This window comes from Taurulus bubalis (assembly GCF_910589615.1).
Source record: "Taurulus bubalis genome assembly, chromosome: 16".
NCBI lineage: Eukaryota > Metazoa > Chordata > Actinopteri > Perciformes > Cottidae > Taurulus > Taurulus bubalis.
In genome coordinates this window covers 7,715,869-7,734,623 of record NC_136604.1, presented here as the reverse complement: position 1 = coordinate 7,734,623, position 18,755 = coordinate 7,715,869, and the positions used below count along the sequence as shown (strand labels likewise).

General features: G+C 44.6%; 1 protein-coding gene across 2 annotated transcripts in view; it reads left to right on the top strand.

The window, feature by feature from the left end:
- The window catches only part of LOC306749163 (RNA-binding motif, single-stranded-interacting protein 3), a gene marked incomplete at its 5' end in the record, with an annotated part of 261,463 nt that overhangs the window by 176,382 nt on the left and 66,326 nt on the right, over nucleotides 1-18,755 (top strand). For both annotated transcript variants that reach the window (XM_079232420.1, XM_079232421.1), the window contains one exon: nucleotides 17,678-17,835. In XM_079232420.1, coding sequence (XP_079088546.1) covers nucleotides 17,678-17,835 — 158 coding nt within the window. The remainder of the gene's footprint in view (nucleotides 1-17,677; nucleotides 17,836-18,755) is intronic.

The window sequence follows — 18,755 nt, the reverse complement described above, 5'->3', positions numbered from 1 at the left end:
ACCTTGCATCTGATTAGCCAGACACTCATCAGACCTGACCTTGGATCACAACATTACAAAACAGCATTGAATTTAAGAGGAATAGAAACAGCGTTGTTGCATGTAAGGGCGGGAGCAGTTACTCCTCCCCATAAACATTTTCTCCGAGAATTAAAGTTTGGGTTGGAAGGAAGATTAATATGGGGCGAGGAGAGCGTGCCAGCGAAAAAAAAAAAGCAGGCTAGTGGAATTTAATGAGTTTTGTGCGTCGGCTGGGGAGGCCGCCCGCGCCATGCTAATTACGCTCTGTAACAAACTGAGATCTGGGGAGCATCGCAGGAAGACAAAGGCTCTGAGCCGTCCGGCAGCAAGCTGCAGACAAAAACAAAAGAGCTGCATTCACACATTTCAAGCCCACATGGACAGATAGAGCTAATGTGAGAGACAGAGAGACGGAGGCATGCTCGCAGTTCCTCCCCCCACGTTAAGGGTAATGAGATGGAGCCGGAGATGGAGAGCTTGAACCTGACAAACGCGCCTCTCTATTAGGCTCGTCGGGCACGTGGCGCAGACTCCGGCGGTCGAAACTAAGTTGTGCAGAGACGGCGGGATTGTGTGAATAATTAAATCCACCTCTGTTGACTTCATGCAGTTCCAGCTCTTTAACTAGATAAACAAAGACCACATACACACACGCTGGCTCAGAAAAATAAAATAAAAAGCACATTAGAGGCAACACTGCCCCCTTTTGACAAGGAGTCCAACTGCAGCGTTTGACGAGGAAGACCCAGCTCTTGTGTGTGTGTTTCCTTCATTAAGCTGCCGGCGCCTGCAGGGAATCTAATACTCTTCCCACGCCACAGCGCACAAACAGCAAACAATCAGGCTGACTTTCAACTGTGACTTTCAGCAGAATGAAACCAGCCTAGCGTCCTGCTCGCCAACTCTCTCTCTCTCTCTTTCTCTCTTTCTCTCTCTCTCTCTCATTCCCTTTCAACTTGGAAGGATAATTTGCTCCTGGCACAGTTTAAATGAAACTTGCCCTCTCAACGATGGATTCTAACCTTTAATATTCTGGCCCTTTTGTTGGCAAGTGTGTATCCAACTTTCATCATGCGATGTGTATCGCTACCACCCTGTGGCTCCAACCTTCACTCTGAAATGTTTGTGTGTTGCTCTGCCCAAAGCTCAAGCTACTGTCAGATGAGGATATGGAATGTTAACTTTGACTCATTACTGTGTATAAACCATAGCTCCAATCATTAGGCTCTCGCGTATTGCCTAATCTGACATCATACGTTCGCGTATCGCCAGCCTGCGATGGCGTTCAGTCCTCGTTATTTGTTTGCAACCGAATGCGTGACTGCATACCCCTTCCTCAACCATGCCTCCCTACTCTCGAGTGGACTCTCTTCCAGCTGACTTTCCCCCCGCGGAAAAGCCACCTAGCCCCGTCTGCATTCCTTTCCAATTAAGCCGGCATCATCTGATTCCAATTACTCTAATTATAGCAGCCAGGGCTGTTGAGCGAGAGGAGGACGAGAGAGAGAGAGAGAGAGAGAGAGAGAGAGAGAGAGAGAAAGCGAGGTGGAGGAGAAAGAGAGGAGAACGTGGTGATCCTTCACACTTAAGAGAGCGGGAATGCATGTGCAGCCGGGCAGCCTCGGGGTAAATACAACAACAACGGTAACCAACAACAAAAAGGGCTTCGCGGCAACAGCTGCAAAGATTTTAGTCAAACACTGGTCGGTAGTGGTGGAAACACATGACCGCGTGATCACGCGGCACACACTCAACAAGGTTAGTCTAATGGAAGGACATTGGTTTATCTGGTAAAAACAAATGGCAATTCCCTTTCTGAAGTCATGTTTGACACCTGCAGGCCCCCGTAGCAATCTCTGATATCAATACGCAGAATGACACCGTTCACACGCTAGCAAGCTGCCAGTGCTGCGGGTCATCTTGATTTGTTTTCACAGCCGACTGATGCCAGGCTGCCGAACTGCCCTGTTTTTGAAGACTTGTTTGGGAGGGTAAACACATTTCTCTCTCCGTGAGGCTCTCTGATTCCCTCGGTGCCTGTCCGTGTCTCTTCACCGGCTTTCGTGCCCATTTCCTCAACACGCCGCAGCTCACAAGTCATTCATTGCGTTCACTTCCTCGAGCAAATGCACTTCTCACGTCACGTTTTGTCCCACACGAACATCATGCAAATAAGTTCCTATCACACATGCGTGTACAAGTACACACAAACACACATGAACGCCACACGCTTCCTGCCGTCATGTCGGGATGAAAGTATTTTTTTTGACAGCTGTGGCATCAAACGGCGGGCCCCGTTAGTGATGCAGACGCTCTCAAATTAAGAGCTCATTAGATGCCGTCCGGATAACACGCTGATGAGCCAAGGCGGTTTGTTGAAGGATTTATAGAGCAGGCTACTTTACATTGGTGTGCTCATTGTGCAGTCTTGTGCAATGGGCCTTAACATCGCTGCCTAGGGCGCTGGTCTCATTTCACTGAAGCCACGTTCACACGCTGACACAAGCAGGAAGACCCACGCGACTGTAATGACAGTGGCATTGACCACGATGAAGTCCTGCTGGATGGCAATGATTAATGATGGATTCATTATGGAAATGTTGAAACCTACAGGGACACATGTGACAGTTAATTATCTGGAGGCATAAAGCAGGTGTGGGCATCCGCAGACTGATTCATTTAAAGTCACCTTGCAAGTGGTTTTTCTCTCACTCTCGACCTCCCGATAAGGTGACCCTCTTCCATCTCGCAGGGTGCCTCTGTTTCCCTCTCTCCGTTTCTCCAGAGTCTAGAGTTCACTCACTCTGTCACGCTGTCATGTGGACACTGATGTCCCCGTCTCTGCTGCCAAGACCCATGACATCTGTCTAGACTTGTCTATGATGTTGGCTTACAAACCAGGGACTTCCCTTCCTGATTACCCAGCAACCATCCCTCATTCTTTCCTTTTGTCCTGCCTCCTGCTATACTCAGTTTCAGTCCCACATAGATCCCTTCTTCTCTGGTGAAGTTGCATTGTGGTATCGTCGTCATTGTTGTGATGCTTGGGATCAAACTCAAAGGAGTCACAGGCCTGTGGTGTGTTTGTCTGTATACCTGGATGACTTACAGGTATAACCACAAGGCGATAAATGAGGGCCTTTCATCCCTCGTTCACACCCGGGTTAAATTCTTCAGGAAGATGATCATCTTCCTGAAGAATTTTGCACATAAACATGGCGTTTTTTGTATTGTCAATGTTGACATCACAGCAGGGGGAAAAATCCGCCATTGTTTCTTCAAACCTTTCGTCTATTGTTGATGCTGTTTGTTCAGTCTGCTGCTGACTTTTCTTTACATACTTGCTTTTATCATTGATATCGGCAGATAACTCTTTATTGTTTGATTATAGCAGCTGGTCTACAAGGCTCCACCATCCCAACAATATGTTTAAGTCAGTAAACTATCAAACATTCTAAATGTTATCCTTTTACTTTTTTTTCTTCATAAAAATACTAATCTTGTTCCTAGTAGTTTTAATGATGTCGTATTAGCTGCTTGTATAAATATATCATAAATCCCTCTCTAATATATATTTATGTTGCTGTGAAAATATCTCCACTCACTACTCACCAACACTACAAAATTTACAAAATTACATTTGAACACATCATGATAACGTTATAATTTACATTCGCCCAATACTCATTTTCACTGAACAGAGCCTGAACTCATCATAATGTAACTGAACGGAACCTTCATTCCTTGGTAGTTAGCGGTGCTGCTAACATTACTAGTTCTCCTGTCAATTTAAACACGTTGTGTCACGTTATGTGTCACGTTATGAGAGATCGTCGACTAGAAAAGCATTAATGCCGATGTCCTGAATATAGGCAGATAATAACCGTCAGCAACACTTTTCAACTATTCAATGAGTAGGTCTATATCATAAGAAGTGCCCGCAAACTAAACTCTGAAATGTTTGATTAAAAATAGAGAATACAAAAGTTTCAAGATGTCTAAGAATGTGGACAACGGTTCTGTTATTGCAGTGTTTTCCTTTTGTACATGCAATACTAATTATTTTGCATCTATATGGCCTCTTCTATTTAAGAGCATGCACATTTTTGACAGTATGGCTTGGTACACACACCTTGGTAGATCAGAGCTATTTAACTGCAGTCATTAATTAAAGTAAGGAATAATTGTCACTCTCATTTGTAAGAAGTAATTCTTAGCATTGTGTCACCACTGCGCTGTGGTGCTAACAGGCTTATTTACCCCCTTGCAAACTCCACCAGAGCATCAATAAAAGTGCTAGGGCAGTTTTCACTATGTTTTTATTGCTGCCCTCCTCCCCTCCTCCCCGCTCCCTTTCTGCGCTCCTCCCCTGTGCCTCCTCCCTTCATACCAACTTCTATGCAAAAGAGCAGACTCCTCTTTCTTCCTCTTTTGCTCTGTTTCTCTCTCTTCGTCCCCTCAATGGTGTCCCCTCCCTCCCTCTCCGGAAAGAGGAAGCCCGTGAGGAGAGTTTTCCAAGTTTTCATGGAAAGGGAGTGCTGAAGCCGCTGATCTCTGTGGGACACCCAGGGTGGGTCGTTAGTTTGCTTCCGCTATGTCATTAGTGTCCATAACAAACACATTATCTCCCGCTGCACCAGCCCTCTTCCAGGCCATTTAGGGTGAGAATTAGACTGTAACAAGCAGCCGCCCCCTCTATATAGGTCATCTACTGCTAATGACGCTCTCACTGAAACACACACCGAGGGGATTGGGTTTGGGTTCGAAAAACGGACTCTTCTGTTTTTGATGGGTCAACAGAATCACTTAGCAGTGGGAAATAACCACAGAGGATGGTGTGTGTGTGTGTGTGTGTGTGTGTGTGTGTGTGTGTGTGTGTGTGTGTGTGTGTGTGTGTGTGTGTGTGTGTGTGTGCGTGTGTGTGTGTGTGTGTGTGTGTGTGTGTGTGTGTGCGTGTGCGTAATAGTTGCAGGTTAGGAATGATTAAGCTTTTATCACCCTTTGGGGTTTTGGTAGTAGCAGCTGTATGGCGCAAGAGGCATTTCCCTTCACTGATTCATAAGCCTGTAACAACACATACCCCACAAGGAATTGTTGATAATTTGAAGTGAGTACATGTATTTTATAGTAACTTCACCAGGGGGTTATGCACTCAGTTGTGTGTGTGCGTGTGTGTGCGTGTGTGCGCGTGTGTGTGCGTGTGTGTGTACGTGTGTGTGTGTGTGTGTGCGCGTGCGTGCATTTCTGTGTCTGTCTGTCTTTCAGAATCAGAATCACACTAATTTATTGCCACATATGTTTTTACATACAAGGAATTTGTCTTGGCGGGTGGTGCATAACATTTAAACAATAAACACAGTGCACGAAAAAGTAGCATATTCAATTTACAATTACATTTACAGTGGAATATACAATTTAAATAAAGTGCACAGACAAACAGATAAACAGTACCTCGTCTATAAGCTTACAAACAGCTGGACCCATCAGCCTAATATATTGTTGTGCTCATTTATGACTTAATGCTGAAGCCCTGAAACCACTTTTTTTTTGGATTGTCATTGACTCCTGAATACTCACGTCAGTTTGGACTCTTGTTTCCACGACGCACTTAGAATTGTTCCTCGCTTGCCTGACAAACGACAAACTGACTACAATGAAGCGCCTCCTCTCATGTCGGTAGGAGGCTAGTTGGCAGGTGGGCAGCAGAGTCCTGCGGTGCCTTTGGCTAACAGAGCTAACAGCTAATGGGGCGAGTACAAGCTAACGGACTAAACACACAGCAGGACTGATAGTTTCTCTTCTTGCACAGATCAGCTGCAGACAGCTGTATATCTGTCTACAGTGTGAATGAAGCGTGAGACACGGCAGTGTATATGCATTGTGGTTTGTATACACTCAGCATTAAACATCAACATTGAAGTAGTTGCAGAAACGCCTGGCGGAGATCCGCCTGGCGGAGATCCGCACTTTTCTAGATTGAAATGTAATTATGTCAAAAAGATGAGCAATAATGCCATACAAAAAAGTATGCAGTATATCCGCTTTTTTCTAGTAACTGAATAGACACCATCATAAATCAATTTTTATTTAAAAGGAATAAAGGCTAGAACACTGAGACACCACATTAAGAGTAAGAACGCTGAGCAGTCTCACTCTTTCTACCGCTACAGAATACACAAAGGTCAAACAGATCTTGGCAGTTTGTGTATTTATTTATCCTAACTTTGACTTTGTCTTGTTGGAAATAATTCTGTCATAACCATATTGTGTCGTAGCCACTGCATAACAATGGAAGTATTTATGTTGAAGTCCAGAATGTAAATGATGGCATATTAACGAGGGCCTCGAGGCAGCTGTCAACAGACGGGAAGCAAAAAGGGCTACTTTGTACAATACATTGGTTGACGTGTAATTATGTGGTGGTCTGTCAGCACTGTCTGGTTCTCTGTCATGTTCTCTATAATGTGTGCATTTTTAAAATTTTATTTTGTTACCATTTTAGCAGCAATCATAAACACATATAGAAGCTAATTTTATTGAGATTTAATTGTGCGTACGTTATAGACTGGCATGCTAGAAATAGTATTACCTTGCTTGTAATGTGATGTTATTATATAGTTAGTATTGTCATGTTAACACCTCATTAAACCAGTACTGATGGCCCCTCTGTCACCTCTAATAACAACATATTGCATTATCATAAAGAATTGTATTCAACATGCAACATGTTATTAAACATATTGGGCAGCTATCGGGCAGAAAGTGACATTCATGAGCATTTAATTTGTTCTGGTCTAAACAATTTAAGCAGCTTGTGTTTAAATGTATATGAAAGAACACATTTAAACCATTTATTTAAATAATACATATATATTCAAGAATTAATTGGCTTACATAAGGTATGGATGTAATTATTTTTTCTCACTATTTAAAAACCAGCGGCATCAAGAACCTGTGTTTTGTGACAGAAAGAGAGCTAGTGCTCCACATCAGAGTTTTGTAATTGAAAATCATTGCATCAGTTCCACCACTGAACCTGACTGATGTCACATAAATGTTGATTTGTTCTGAGTGGCTTTCCCCGCACAACACTTCCATTATTGCTTTTTTTTTATTATTATTACTTTTGTTGTGGCTGTTTTCCATTGAGAAATAATTCTTTAATATATATTTCAATATTTCCCCGGCTCTCGCCTCCACCGTGTTGTCATTGCTCTGTGCGGATGTGACAGAGCTAAGGCGAGCTATTTCTGCTGCAGTTAGACGTACGACGCTCCCAGCGCACTGTAGTTTCCCATGGCAGCCTTAGTGTTCCCCGGTGAGCAGTGGCACATTAAGGAATAACAAATGAGCCCATGACCCAGGGTGCTTATTCAGGGTGTGTTTGTGGAGCAGCGTATGCCATTTGCTTTGCACTAGATTCACGAGTGAAAATTGCACTGTGCCTCCGTTTGGAGAGCAGGTGATGGAGTGTGGAGGGAAACAACGAGATTGTCACTCTCCTGGTTTGTGATGATGCTGCACCGCTTTACAGAAAGACCCACACATCCTGCCTGTCATCTTAACGCCAAATCTGGCTTGTCAACACGCCGTGTGTGTCTGCTTTTTTAAAACTAGATTGAGCTGCGAGTCGCTGTTATTGTGTGCGGGCGCTGGTGTGTCAGAGAGCGGTTTGGACGTGTGTGTGAAAGTCTCGGATGCATGTGACTTCCTCCCTGTCCGTGAACCTCGATCCTCTGACCCAGCCGGTTTGGTTTAAACATTCGTCAAGCAGACGTGTGTGTTTGTGTGTTTTGTGTGTTTGGGAAGACAGGAAGGGGGAGGGATCACTTAACATCCACAGCTACGGCTCATTTGACCCTTGCGTGCCTGACGATTTTATGATGCGCTGAACCCCGCCGAGGGCAGCTCTGAAGGTCGTGCGTGGCGGCGCTCTGGTGGCTGCGTGCGTTGAAGGAGATAGTCGCTCTGAAGTGGAGAGGAGGGCATGTTGGAGACACTTGGGCTTTTTAGGAGTTTATGAGCGCACAGGTTACTGAGCAGCATATACGTCAACCTAGAGGACAAGTTCCAAACCTTTTGTGGTTGCTCTACCAGGAAGGCCCACATCTTTATTTGCCTCACATGAATGCTTTATCCTATTTGTGTGTTTATTTTCCACTTAAATGCAGATAGGTGGATGTACATTTTCTACCCATAAAATAATTTATATTTGGTCAATCTTTACCATGGACCCCCTGTGGTGCACAAACCCCTGGTTGGGAATCACTGAACTAGAGCACATGGGGTGTGGGGCGAGCCCTTTAAGGTCCACGGGGGTCCAGCTCCTCTGACTACTAACACAGACCAATAGTTAGGGGTCCACCACTTCCCAGTGTGCAACCAAAAAGCAAAATAAATAAAAGTAGTTTTTTTTAAACTGTTTATGCTTATTTTCTTTTGTTTGAAGAACCATTTTGAGGTACTTACACATTTCACTTCATATAGTTGGAGAATCAAAGTGACCACTCCTCTGCTTTTTTTGCTGAATGGAATGGAAAGGCCCGACCCTGACATGATTGTCACTGCTGGGTGTGAAGTGGACATTCATCATGAGTGGTGAACACATAGCAGGAAGGCAAACAGTGCAAACATTTGCGCACGTTGCCCCTCCACGAAATCAACGCGCTCGAACAAAAGTAGCCGGGCGGATTGTTCTTCTTAAAGCATTCATTTCCACAAAGGCGCCGTGGAATGGGACACGAGTCCCACTGGCTTTCCGTGGACTTGAGTTACGTTTCCCGGGGGACCGGGGAAATCCTCCACCAAATATCAAAGCTTTGTTTTGGCATACTGCCCCGTACAGCAGCTACAGGATGTCGCATGTTGAGTTTATTCATCTCATCTCTGCCCAATGTAAAGGGCCGTGTGTTCTCGGCTCTGTGGACGACACAGTGGGAGGATAGTGAGGGTTATAGTGATTTGAAAAAGAGGATTTGAACAAAAGAAGGAGAGCTCTTTTTCCAGAGCGAGAAGTGATCGGTAACTTTCAGCCCACAGAGATCCTCATGATGGTCAACAGTGGAAATTAAATGGCTCGCCGCCATTTCCTTTTAACACCCCCTTCCTCTCATCCCAAACCATCACCTGCACCCTCCGCCTCCACACGATGTCAGCCAGGAGGAATTCAATCTCAGAAATGATATCATGAAAGATGCATAAGAGGGAAAAATGCATTTACCCCGGCAACAACACAATGAGCTGTTGTTGCAAACGCCCTTAATGGAAAAATATGAAGGTTACGGTGATGAAAATGTATTATGAAACCGGGGAGACATTTGTGAATGAGCACCGCCGAGGACATAACCACAGCTTATGAGGACATTTTTTTATGTTTCTACAAAGGCGGATGCATTTGACTTGGAGTCCTCGGGGGAAGCCTCACAAAGAGTATCTGTGCATGCATGTGTGCCTGCCCACTTATACTATGCATGCATGAGTTTTGTCTCCTTTTGCTGAGGCACAGGGGGAAGGCAGTCGTGCCCGTCTTCCATGTTAATAATGAATTTTTGATATGAGCTCCACATGAAATTTTAATCTCTGAAATATTAGCTCACCGAGGGAGAGACGAAATCAAATCAGGGGGTCGTGATTAAGCGGGTGAAGCGCATATCGACCCATTTAAATTCACATTAACATGGCATCAAAATGTATGAGCCGTGACACTGATGGCAGACATACTTTAGTGGTGTTAAGTCTGTTTTGCAAAGCACAGGTATTATGCCTTCATCACACATCTGTAAAAGAGAGGAAATGATGCTCTATATGGTCAATGATGCTCAGGAACATTAACGGATGGCTGTTTTGTTTTTCATCTCCCTTTCAAATCTTTTGAAAATATCAAAAAGAATAATGAATTTCTCATATTAACAAGCCTTACCTTTGCAGCAAAAGACCAATGTAACGTATTCCTCTGCTAAACACTGCCATTGCTGTCGGAATATTAATAAAAGCAGATCAGTGAGCCACAGTGTTTTACCTCATTACAGCGAACACTGGAATTATTGTTGATTGTGAGTCAATCTCGCATCCACCATTCTGGTGCTGTAAAAACTCACCAGAGCACCAAATGTGTGTTAACCAGCCGCTGAAATAAATCCCCAACCAGTGCACTATTTGCTCCTAGGTAACATTTGCTCCAAAAAATCACAGCACCCTGCTACAACTTTTTTTTACACACTTTTTAAAGATGAAAGACTTGGATTGCTACAGGTAGGCCACAGACAGCGTAGGGAAGTGCTTATATATGATTTTTTTTTTTTTGTGGTCTTTTCATGTGATCGGTTGACAGTAAGAATAAGAAGCCATTTTATGATGAGATCAAACTAGAGACCCATCGCAAAAATGCGATGGCCCCTCACCCAGTCCCTAACTCCCTACTCCCGTCGCCCTTGCTCTGACCACACCCATCTTCGATCTCAACCTACATTTTGAGCTGTATAGTTTTGTGAATGCATACTGGCCCGGTTGTGACACACAATACTGATTTATAAAATGGCTTATATGGTAGTGCCCGCTACAGTAGGTGTCTCCAGGGCCACACTTTGCCATGAAGACTTTACCTGGCGAAGATACAGAATAACATCAGCACACTTTAACTTATTCAGCGTTCGAAGCTGAAGTGGTACTCCATATTTATTTTATGGTAGTGAGCCACGGAAAATAATCCTTCAGATTTCACTCCATGTCAAAATTGATATGAAGGGTTTGACCTTGAATGCCCTCCAAACAGCCCTAGATCCTGCCTGTACCTTTGGTTGAATTGACATGCAACAGCGTGGTTAAATCACACATGTACATACCAAACCCCGGTTTTGTGCCTTATGCTGGATGAATATTTCACCAGCGACGCCAGCAGAGAGTCGGCCCAGCTGAGAGAGTTAGTAAAACAAAGCCCCACCGCTGTGTTAGCAAACTCCGAGGCTCAATAATGTATCACCCACTTTTGTTCCTTACACAGCATCTATCATCTCAGTATAATACAGAGGAGCGAGAAAGCCGTTTTCCATGAGCAGTAAGAAGACAAAGATTGACTGCGTGTGTGTCTGTGTGTGTAAATCACATGTGTGTGCGTGTAGGAGATGCGGTGCAGTGCAGGACCGGTGTGCGTAATTATGCGAGCGAATGAGTGTAGGTCTTAAAACCTACCTAAACACCTCGGTGCCTCTGGGCCGCGAGGACACACTTAGTTGTCATTGGCTTGGATTGCACTCATGGGAGGAATTCCGTGGCTGAATAATGTGATGTATTAAGCTGTGCTCTGCAGCAACGTATGGTAATTTGTTGGATTTTTATTTAATCAGGTAACATTGTATTCCAGCCAAATGGAACGCTGCGTGAGCAAGGTGAACCTCTAATCTTGCTCCGGAGCTTCATATTCCGCTATTTCTATCTTGCGTATCTTGTGAAAAAAACATATACAAAATTAAAAATTAAAAAACATGTTGAACATCCTAATGTGAATGAATGAAATGACTGATCAGTTTGGTAGCTTGCAGTGAGGATGATGACAGATCAGGAAAGAACTGTCTTCGTCTGATCTAAATGTGTTTATGACTTAAAAATAGGTGAAAGATGATTTTGCCAGCATAATCTTCTTAAATTCCTTTAGAACATCATCTGTGAAACAGGTGAAGAACAGGATCATTTTTCTAACATTCCTCTCATGGCTTCCAAATTTCCCCCCCACCCCACCAATAAACCTTAAAAACAGTAGGGAAATTAATTCATTTTAAAAACACAATTATCTTTTCTGGGAGTTACAATGCTCTCCATGTTGTATAACGTATCTAATTTCCCCACATCCTCTTGAATATATTTAGTGGTACAGGTTTGGATACTTGTACTCTTGTACAGAAACATAACTTCCTCTCAAATTCCGACAGGTGTACATGAGAAGGTGATTACAGCAATGTCAAAAAGACGTAATCTATGAGAGAAAAGAATCAGCCTTAAATCCCCTCCCACACTGTCTGCCTTCACAGTGCGTCTTCATTCTGAATCTTTAACCCTGCCAATACCTGTTTATCGCAGCACTATTAAAGCGATGTTTGAATGACGGTGATTTGGGCTATTTGTTCAGATGTAATATGGTAATTGGATTGAAAATGGCTGCCCTGGGTGATGGCACTGATCCTCCGCCTCACAGCACTCGGTTTCCAACAGAAGGTTTGAATCAGGAATGTGGATCTCGTCAGCCCCCCATTCTCACGCACGCTTTATTTTACTCCATATCATGCTGTTCTGTGACTGAGCGTTTGTGTATATGTTGGATTGTACTGCACGTTAATGTATCTCGCCGTGTTTGCAGCGTTGATCCCATGTATCTAAATATAAAACAAATATAAATGTGTTGTTTTACTATTTTTTTCGACAGATAAATGACGCTTTCACAGGGGGTAGGGTGGGTGGGTAAACCCAAGAATATATATCACATTCGCCGATATATATTCTTAGGCGTGGTCACCCCTGATTAATACAGGATTGATTAAAAAAATGCTGCTCTTTGTGTGCTGCAACTGAATGTAATTCCCCCCAGAAAACTTCCACCTCGCCTTGTGTGCACTAGTATTGTGAAGCCTCCTGCAGCTGGACTCTGTTTCTCCTGCAAGCGGCTGCATCGGCGGACAGAGGCGGGCTGTGATGAGGACACGCTGTAATGTAAAGTCTCGGATGCGGATGGGGGGCTGACAAACCGACTGGCAGAGTGTTGAGGGAGTAGCGCGATCCTGCAGCTCATCAGTGGCAACAGTAGATGTGGAAGCGCTCATCAAAGGGCAGTAAGCTGCCCACGCCTGACTGCGCCTGCTGTTGTCTGACCAGCCGGCTGTTAGAATGAGGCCTCCTTTGTACTTGCTTACCTTTTTGACTTTGAATCCTCCGGCTCTTCACAAATCAAACTTTTGAAGTGCGCTAAAGTGCTCATACACTTCTCCCTTCTCCAACTCCCCGATCCCACGTACCCCCCCCCCTTCTCCTTCCCTCCACTTGGTCAGCCCGCTTGCCTTCTGAATGCTTTTCTGCAGACTCAGGCTCCCACGGCAAGATCCTCAACCTAGATCAAGAGGCACAGGGAACAGAGCAACACGTCCTCACAGCAGCAGCAGCGACTACTGCCTCCACGCAGTTTCTTCCTCCGACCACACAACACAGAACCCCCGTTGTCTTCTCAATAAATTGCACTCCTTCAGGGCTGCTGGTTAGCCACACAACAGGCCAGAGTGGCATTAGCCAATCTAGCGTCTTGAGCCAGATGAACGTATAAAGAGGAGAGGGGAGGAGAAAGAAGGGTGGGGGAGATGGCAATGGAGGGGTCAGAAGGACAAGCAGGTATAAGGTAGTGGGAGAGACGGGCAGGAGGTTGCTCAGGAAATTAAAAAGTGTTGACAAAAAGATGGAGAAAGACAGGCTATTGAGAGGTCAGGTCAGCGGTGTGAAAGGGGAGAAGAAGAAAGACAGAATGGGGTAAAGGGAATGCGGCATGAGGGCAGCTCTGAAGCTCAACGTGGTGTTAGATGGCGTTCACTCGGTCAAGACAACGTATCTCTCCATCAAACTTGTGTTGTCGGTTTAATGGATACAGCCCTGAGAGCCCCATGGGCGGAACGTAAGACTTCTAACGGCTGACGTCTCTTTTCCCTCAAGCGTTGTCAAAGGCAACACGGGCTCCCTTTAATGTGTTATATCTGCCTGTCATGTCAGCTGTCTTCCTTTGCGGCTTTCTCTTTCCTACCTTTTCGCTCTTTCACCTTCTGCACTGTGATCTTTAACTCCTATTTTCTCTTCTTGCTTTTACTTTTTTTTTTGCTTATCCCAGATCACCGCCATCTTAAAAAAAGAAAAGAAATGTTTCTCTCGGCTAATACTCCCCCCCTCCCCTGTAGCATAGTAATGTTCTCAGAAATTACAGTGAGGTAAACAGAGCAGGGTGTCGAAATGAAATAACAGCTACAGGGCTGTCAGCTCTAGCGAGTGGGCCATCCGTCAGCGCGAAATGACACGTCGCCCGCCAACCCTCCCCCTCCTCTGTCACACACACAGTCGGGTTCCTCCTGTCCTCCTGGTGGCAAGGTGAAGGAATTATGCTCATGAATGGCGCTGCGCAGCCTGGAGCCTTTCCATTAGCCTTCTACGACACCGGTCGATGGCGAGGGTACTGACACCAACGCCCTCACACACACACAACACACACAAAGCGAAAAAGAAACGGGCACAGCTTTACACTGTATAGATTCGATGGAATATGTAGACGCACACCTTAATTACCGTTTTGTTCATAGCCTGACAGCAGAGCATGTGCGAAGGCTGACATTAAAGGAAATTAAATCTCCTTGTGGAATGGGGCGGCCGATTTCACCTCCCGTCAGAATGCTCCCAATTTCCACTCCCCCACCGTAACCTTCTCATCTGGGTATTTAGGGCTTTGTGGTGCGGAACGTCATCAAAGAGGAAACTTAGCGAGGCGGCCGTGCGTAGATGAGGCCTCCCCGCGCTAATCCCCCAGCAAACGGAGCCCTCTGCTACTAGCCCACGCACACAAATTACCTCTTCGCGTCCCGTCGCACTCCTTCGCCGCGTGTACCGTCACATGCTCGTGGGAGATGGTGCTTTCATTCAAAACACAGGCGCTCGCACACACACACAAACTCTCGTATCATTGGCTTAACCCAGTGACTGAGTCAGTCAGTTAACTCTTTGATCCAGACCTCCTGCCGGCATTGGAATACGAAACCTGTTTGACAGAAACCTGAAAAGCATCGCCTCACATAACCGATGAAACTCACAGGGAAGCACAGCTGCACCGCCACATACACCAAAGGGACTTAGAGAGTGACACGTGTGCAGTAATTCTTATTTTGTTTTATTCTTTTTTTTAACTGGCAGATTGAATTAAGCCTCATTCACTGACAAATCCTGTGTTATAGAAACTCTTGTGAGCTCTTTCTGCAGCACGTAAATGTGACAAACCTGCAGAGGAGGGAGCAGTGCAGTTTGCCACAAAGTTGGGTAATTGAGTTCCTGGTTAAAGGAGGAAGAGCTGCGTTTTTTCACATCGGGCATCGGCTTTCTCCCAAAGGCTTTAATCAGATCAAACGTGTCCTGTCAGATAAGACGGCTAATTAATCAGGGGAGGGACCCGTCTTCTCCTCTGACAGATGGAGAGATGGAGGCAGGACGTCGGGCGGAGGCTCTTCCTCTCCTCTTCCTTAACCTCTTCCTCCGTCGTCAACGGAAAACAAGACGGAGTGAGAGGATGTCGCCTCTGGTGAAGCACAGAGAGTCTGTAAAGATTCTCAAAGACAGTGTTTACATGCAGGCGGCAACTGAAGTATCTCCACAACCCCCGACTGTGAAGAAGACAGACTTCTGTGCTGAAGTTGCTGTTTACAGTACTGCATATGCGAGAAAAGATCACTGAAAAATCTTGTTTCTGATCTTTTTGAGGCATTTATTTGTAGCTGAATCAACTGAAATCAAAGTAGAACAAGTATCCATGTGCCTTAGGAATAAAATACAATGTTACAGTTATGTGCATATTGCTAATTTTATTTGGGTAAAAGTCAGTTAGTTCTTCAACTTGAACTTACTTACCTTGAAGAAAACATTGTTTTGACAACACTTTGATGAGGACTGTGCCAACGCAAGTGTGAGACTGTTGAAATGTTTTATATAGTAAAATAGTGAAGATACATGCGTTTTGGAAATAGTGAGCATATAGCTATTTAAATGCCACTTTAATTATACTGCATAAGAAAAACTCAAATTCAAGACACGACGGGCTGATACTTGATATACAAATCATTTTGTGGGTCAAGTATTCCTTTATAGGTAATGAGACTATTGCCAGATCCACTTTATAATATGGATTATCATTCCATAATTGTAATACATGTATGGCTTGCTAAATTATTATCATATGCAATTGTTATTCAGGATAGATCTAGTAGCCTTTCTTATTATTACATAACAGGGCACAACACAGATATTGCCTTTCTAAATGCCGATGTTCCTTTCAAAGAACCCCCCGCTGCTCCCATTATTGATGTAAACTGGATTATCATTCTGGGTGAGAGCACATTCTACTTTTCATTCATTGCATTAAATACATGCATTTCCAGTGCAGTTCACAAAGGCCGCCTCAAGTCACCCATTCACAATTATCCAAAAGATCCACATCAAGTTGAATGCATTCTTTTGACTGACTCTTAATTTATGAATACATGATACAAGATGAATCCTCTGCAAATACAATGAAAGGAAGTGGATGTAAATCCATAAAAAATGTTGCAGTATTTATTCGCTCGTCATATTACGCTGGCCACCAACCACAGCATGGATGCCTTTTTGTAATATTGCTTACTTAACCTTACTTAACCTACTGGTCCTGAAACCTGAAAGGTTTGGCGATGTGGATGTTGGATAAAGAGATGTGATGAATGAGAGCTGGTGACAGATTGGAATCAGGCTGCCTGATTGGATAGTTTTCTTTCTAGCTCGATGGATTGAATGCAATTTGATATGTTGGAAAAGGACATGCTGACGTGCATACAGCATCATGAAGATACACGAATAGAGATAAGGATGACATAATGTCGTTTCATGTTTAATTTGGCTGACTTGCAGCATAGACGGATGGATAGATGGTTGCCTTTTGTGTTGGCTCCGTGGCACAGTGACTGATTGACTGGTGGGACTGATGCTGCTGTTTCCAGCTGTTCTACTGTAGAGCTCACAGGGCCTTCCGATACCTCCGGCACAACCCACCGACAGCTGTGCAGCTTCACCTAGCTAGCAGCAGCCCCTGGGCACAACAAGGAAAACGCTGCTGTACAACACACACTACACAGCTTTCCACTCTCTATTCCTCGTTCCATTCCTCGATCGACATAAATGTACAAAGAGTAGAATTTTCCAACACCTTTCCATTCTTTCCAATGCTTGGTCAGTGCGCCTTTGCGGCTGACATTGTCGAACCGAGGCACCCTTTAACGTCTGTATGATAACTCCAATGTAACTGCATTAGACGGTCAGATAAAATGATTATAAAGAGGGAGAAGTACGCATAGAGAGGAGGTTGGGGTTGATGGATGGGTCAAACAGACAAAGACTCTCCCTGTTTGTGTCCGGTGTGAAACCAAGTCAGCATCGACATATTTTACTAATTTTGTGATGTATCTTACGTACTTACGTTTCTGGGTGTTTATTTGCGCCTCGCTCTGCCTCTGCTTCCAGCTGTCACTCATTGGCCTACATGGCCTACATGTAAATATCTACAGCAATATGTTGCTCTAGACTTGCACTGCCATCATACTTTCCGCTCACACAAATCCACAAAGTAGCCTACACACTATCTGTCTCACACATGCAGCCACTGGCATGTGATCAGTTCAATGTGTGAGTGTCAATAAGGCCAAACGTCATGCGAGTCCAGCCAGAGTTTGGTTCCACTGTTGGCAGCATTGCGACGTGTTACGTGACGGCTCACGGAGCTCATGCATATTTCATGATTCCTACACTTGTTGGTGATACATTATTTCTCATTTTTTCCTCTCCTTCCTCTCACCCCCTCTTCTCATCTATCCGTCCTCCCCTACTATTCTAACTCCTGGCCCTGCAGCAACAGGAGCAGGACCCCACCAACCTGTACATCTCCAACCTGCCGGTGTCTATGGATGAGCAAGAGCTGGAGAACATGCTGAAGCCCCTGGGCCACGTCATCTCCACGAGGATACTGAGGGATGCCAACGGGGTCAGCAGAGGAGTCGGCTTCGCCAGGTACACAAAAGTGTAAAGGATTATCGGACATGTGTCCTCCCACTTTGGTCAAATTTGAATTCCATACTTACTGGACATATTTGTTGTGGTTCTGCGTTCTCAACGTTCTGGTACTCTGTGGATGCTGCAGCAGTAACAATGAATCATTTGCAAATGGATTAGACCCATGGTAGTTGTGCAAACACTCTCACAAAGGCACAGAGTGAAGTGTACTGCACACAAATGGACCCATGTACGTAAACATGCACTGGCATAAAGGCACACACTTGTACTTGCTATGTGCATACACACATTCACTCTAAAAAGACCTTCAGACAAAGGTGATTTGTTTGACAGCACGTGTGCCAGTGGATAAGTTTGTCTTTGTTCATGTCTGTGCATCAAAGCGTGTGTGCTTCTGTGTAAGAGCGCACATGAAATACATGCCTTAGAAATAAAGGTCTTGACGAGAACCATACAGGGTTCCTCGGCTTGTCCCCATAGGAGAACCCGCTAACACAGGTTCTACAGAAAACCCTTCTATGGCGTAATGATTCCACCCAGAACCCTTTCTAAGGGTGCTAACAAGAACCCATCCACTGAGAAAATGTTTATATGCCAAGGGTTTCATCTAGAGCCCAACCAGGGGTTCTGCCGAGAACCCTTTTATATTAAGGGGCTCCTCCAGTTACCCTTTTATTCATGGGTTTCATCTAGAACCCATCCAGGGGGTTCTTCCAGTGACCCTTTCATATCCCAACAGTTTGATCTAGATCCCTTCCAGGGGGTTCTGTAGAGATCCATTTAACTTTTGGATCTTATAGCATCAATGCTTTCAACAGACCTTGACAAACTATTTTTCCCAAAAAGGGTTTTGCATAGTTTTGCAATAGTTCTGCACAGAACCTCAGCTCTCTGAGTCCGCGGCCTCTTCGAAGCGG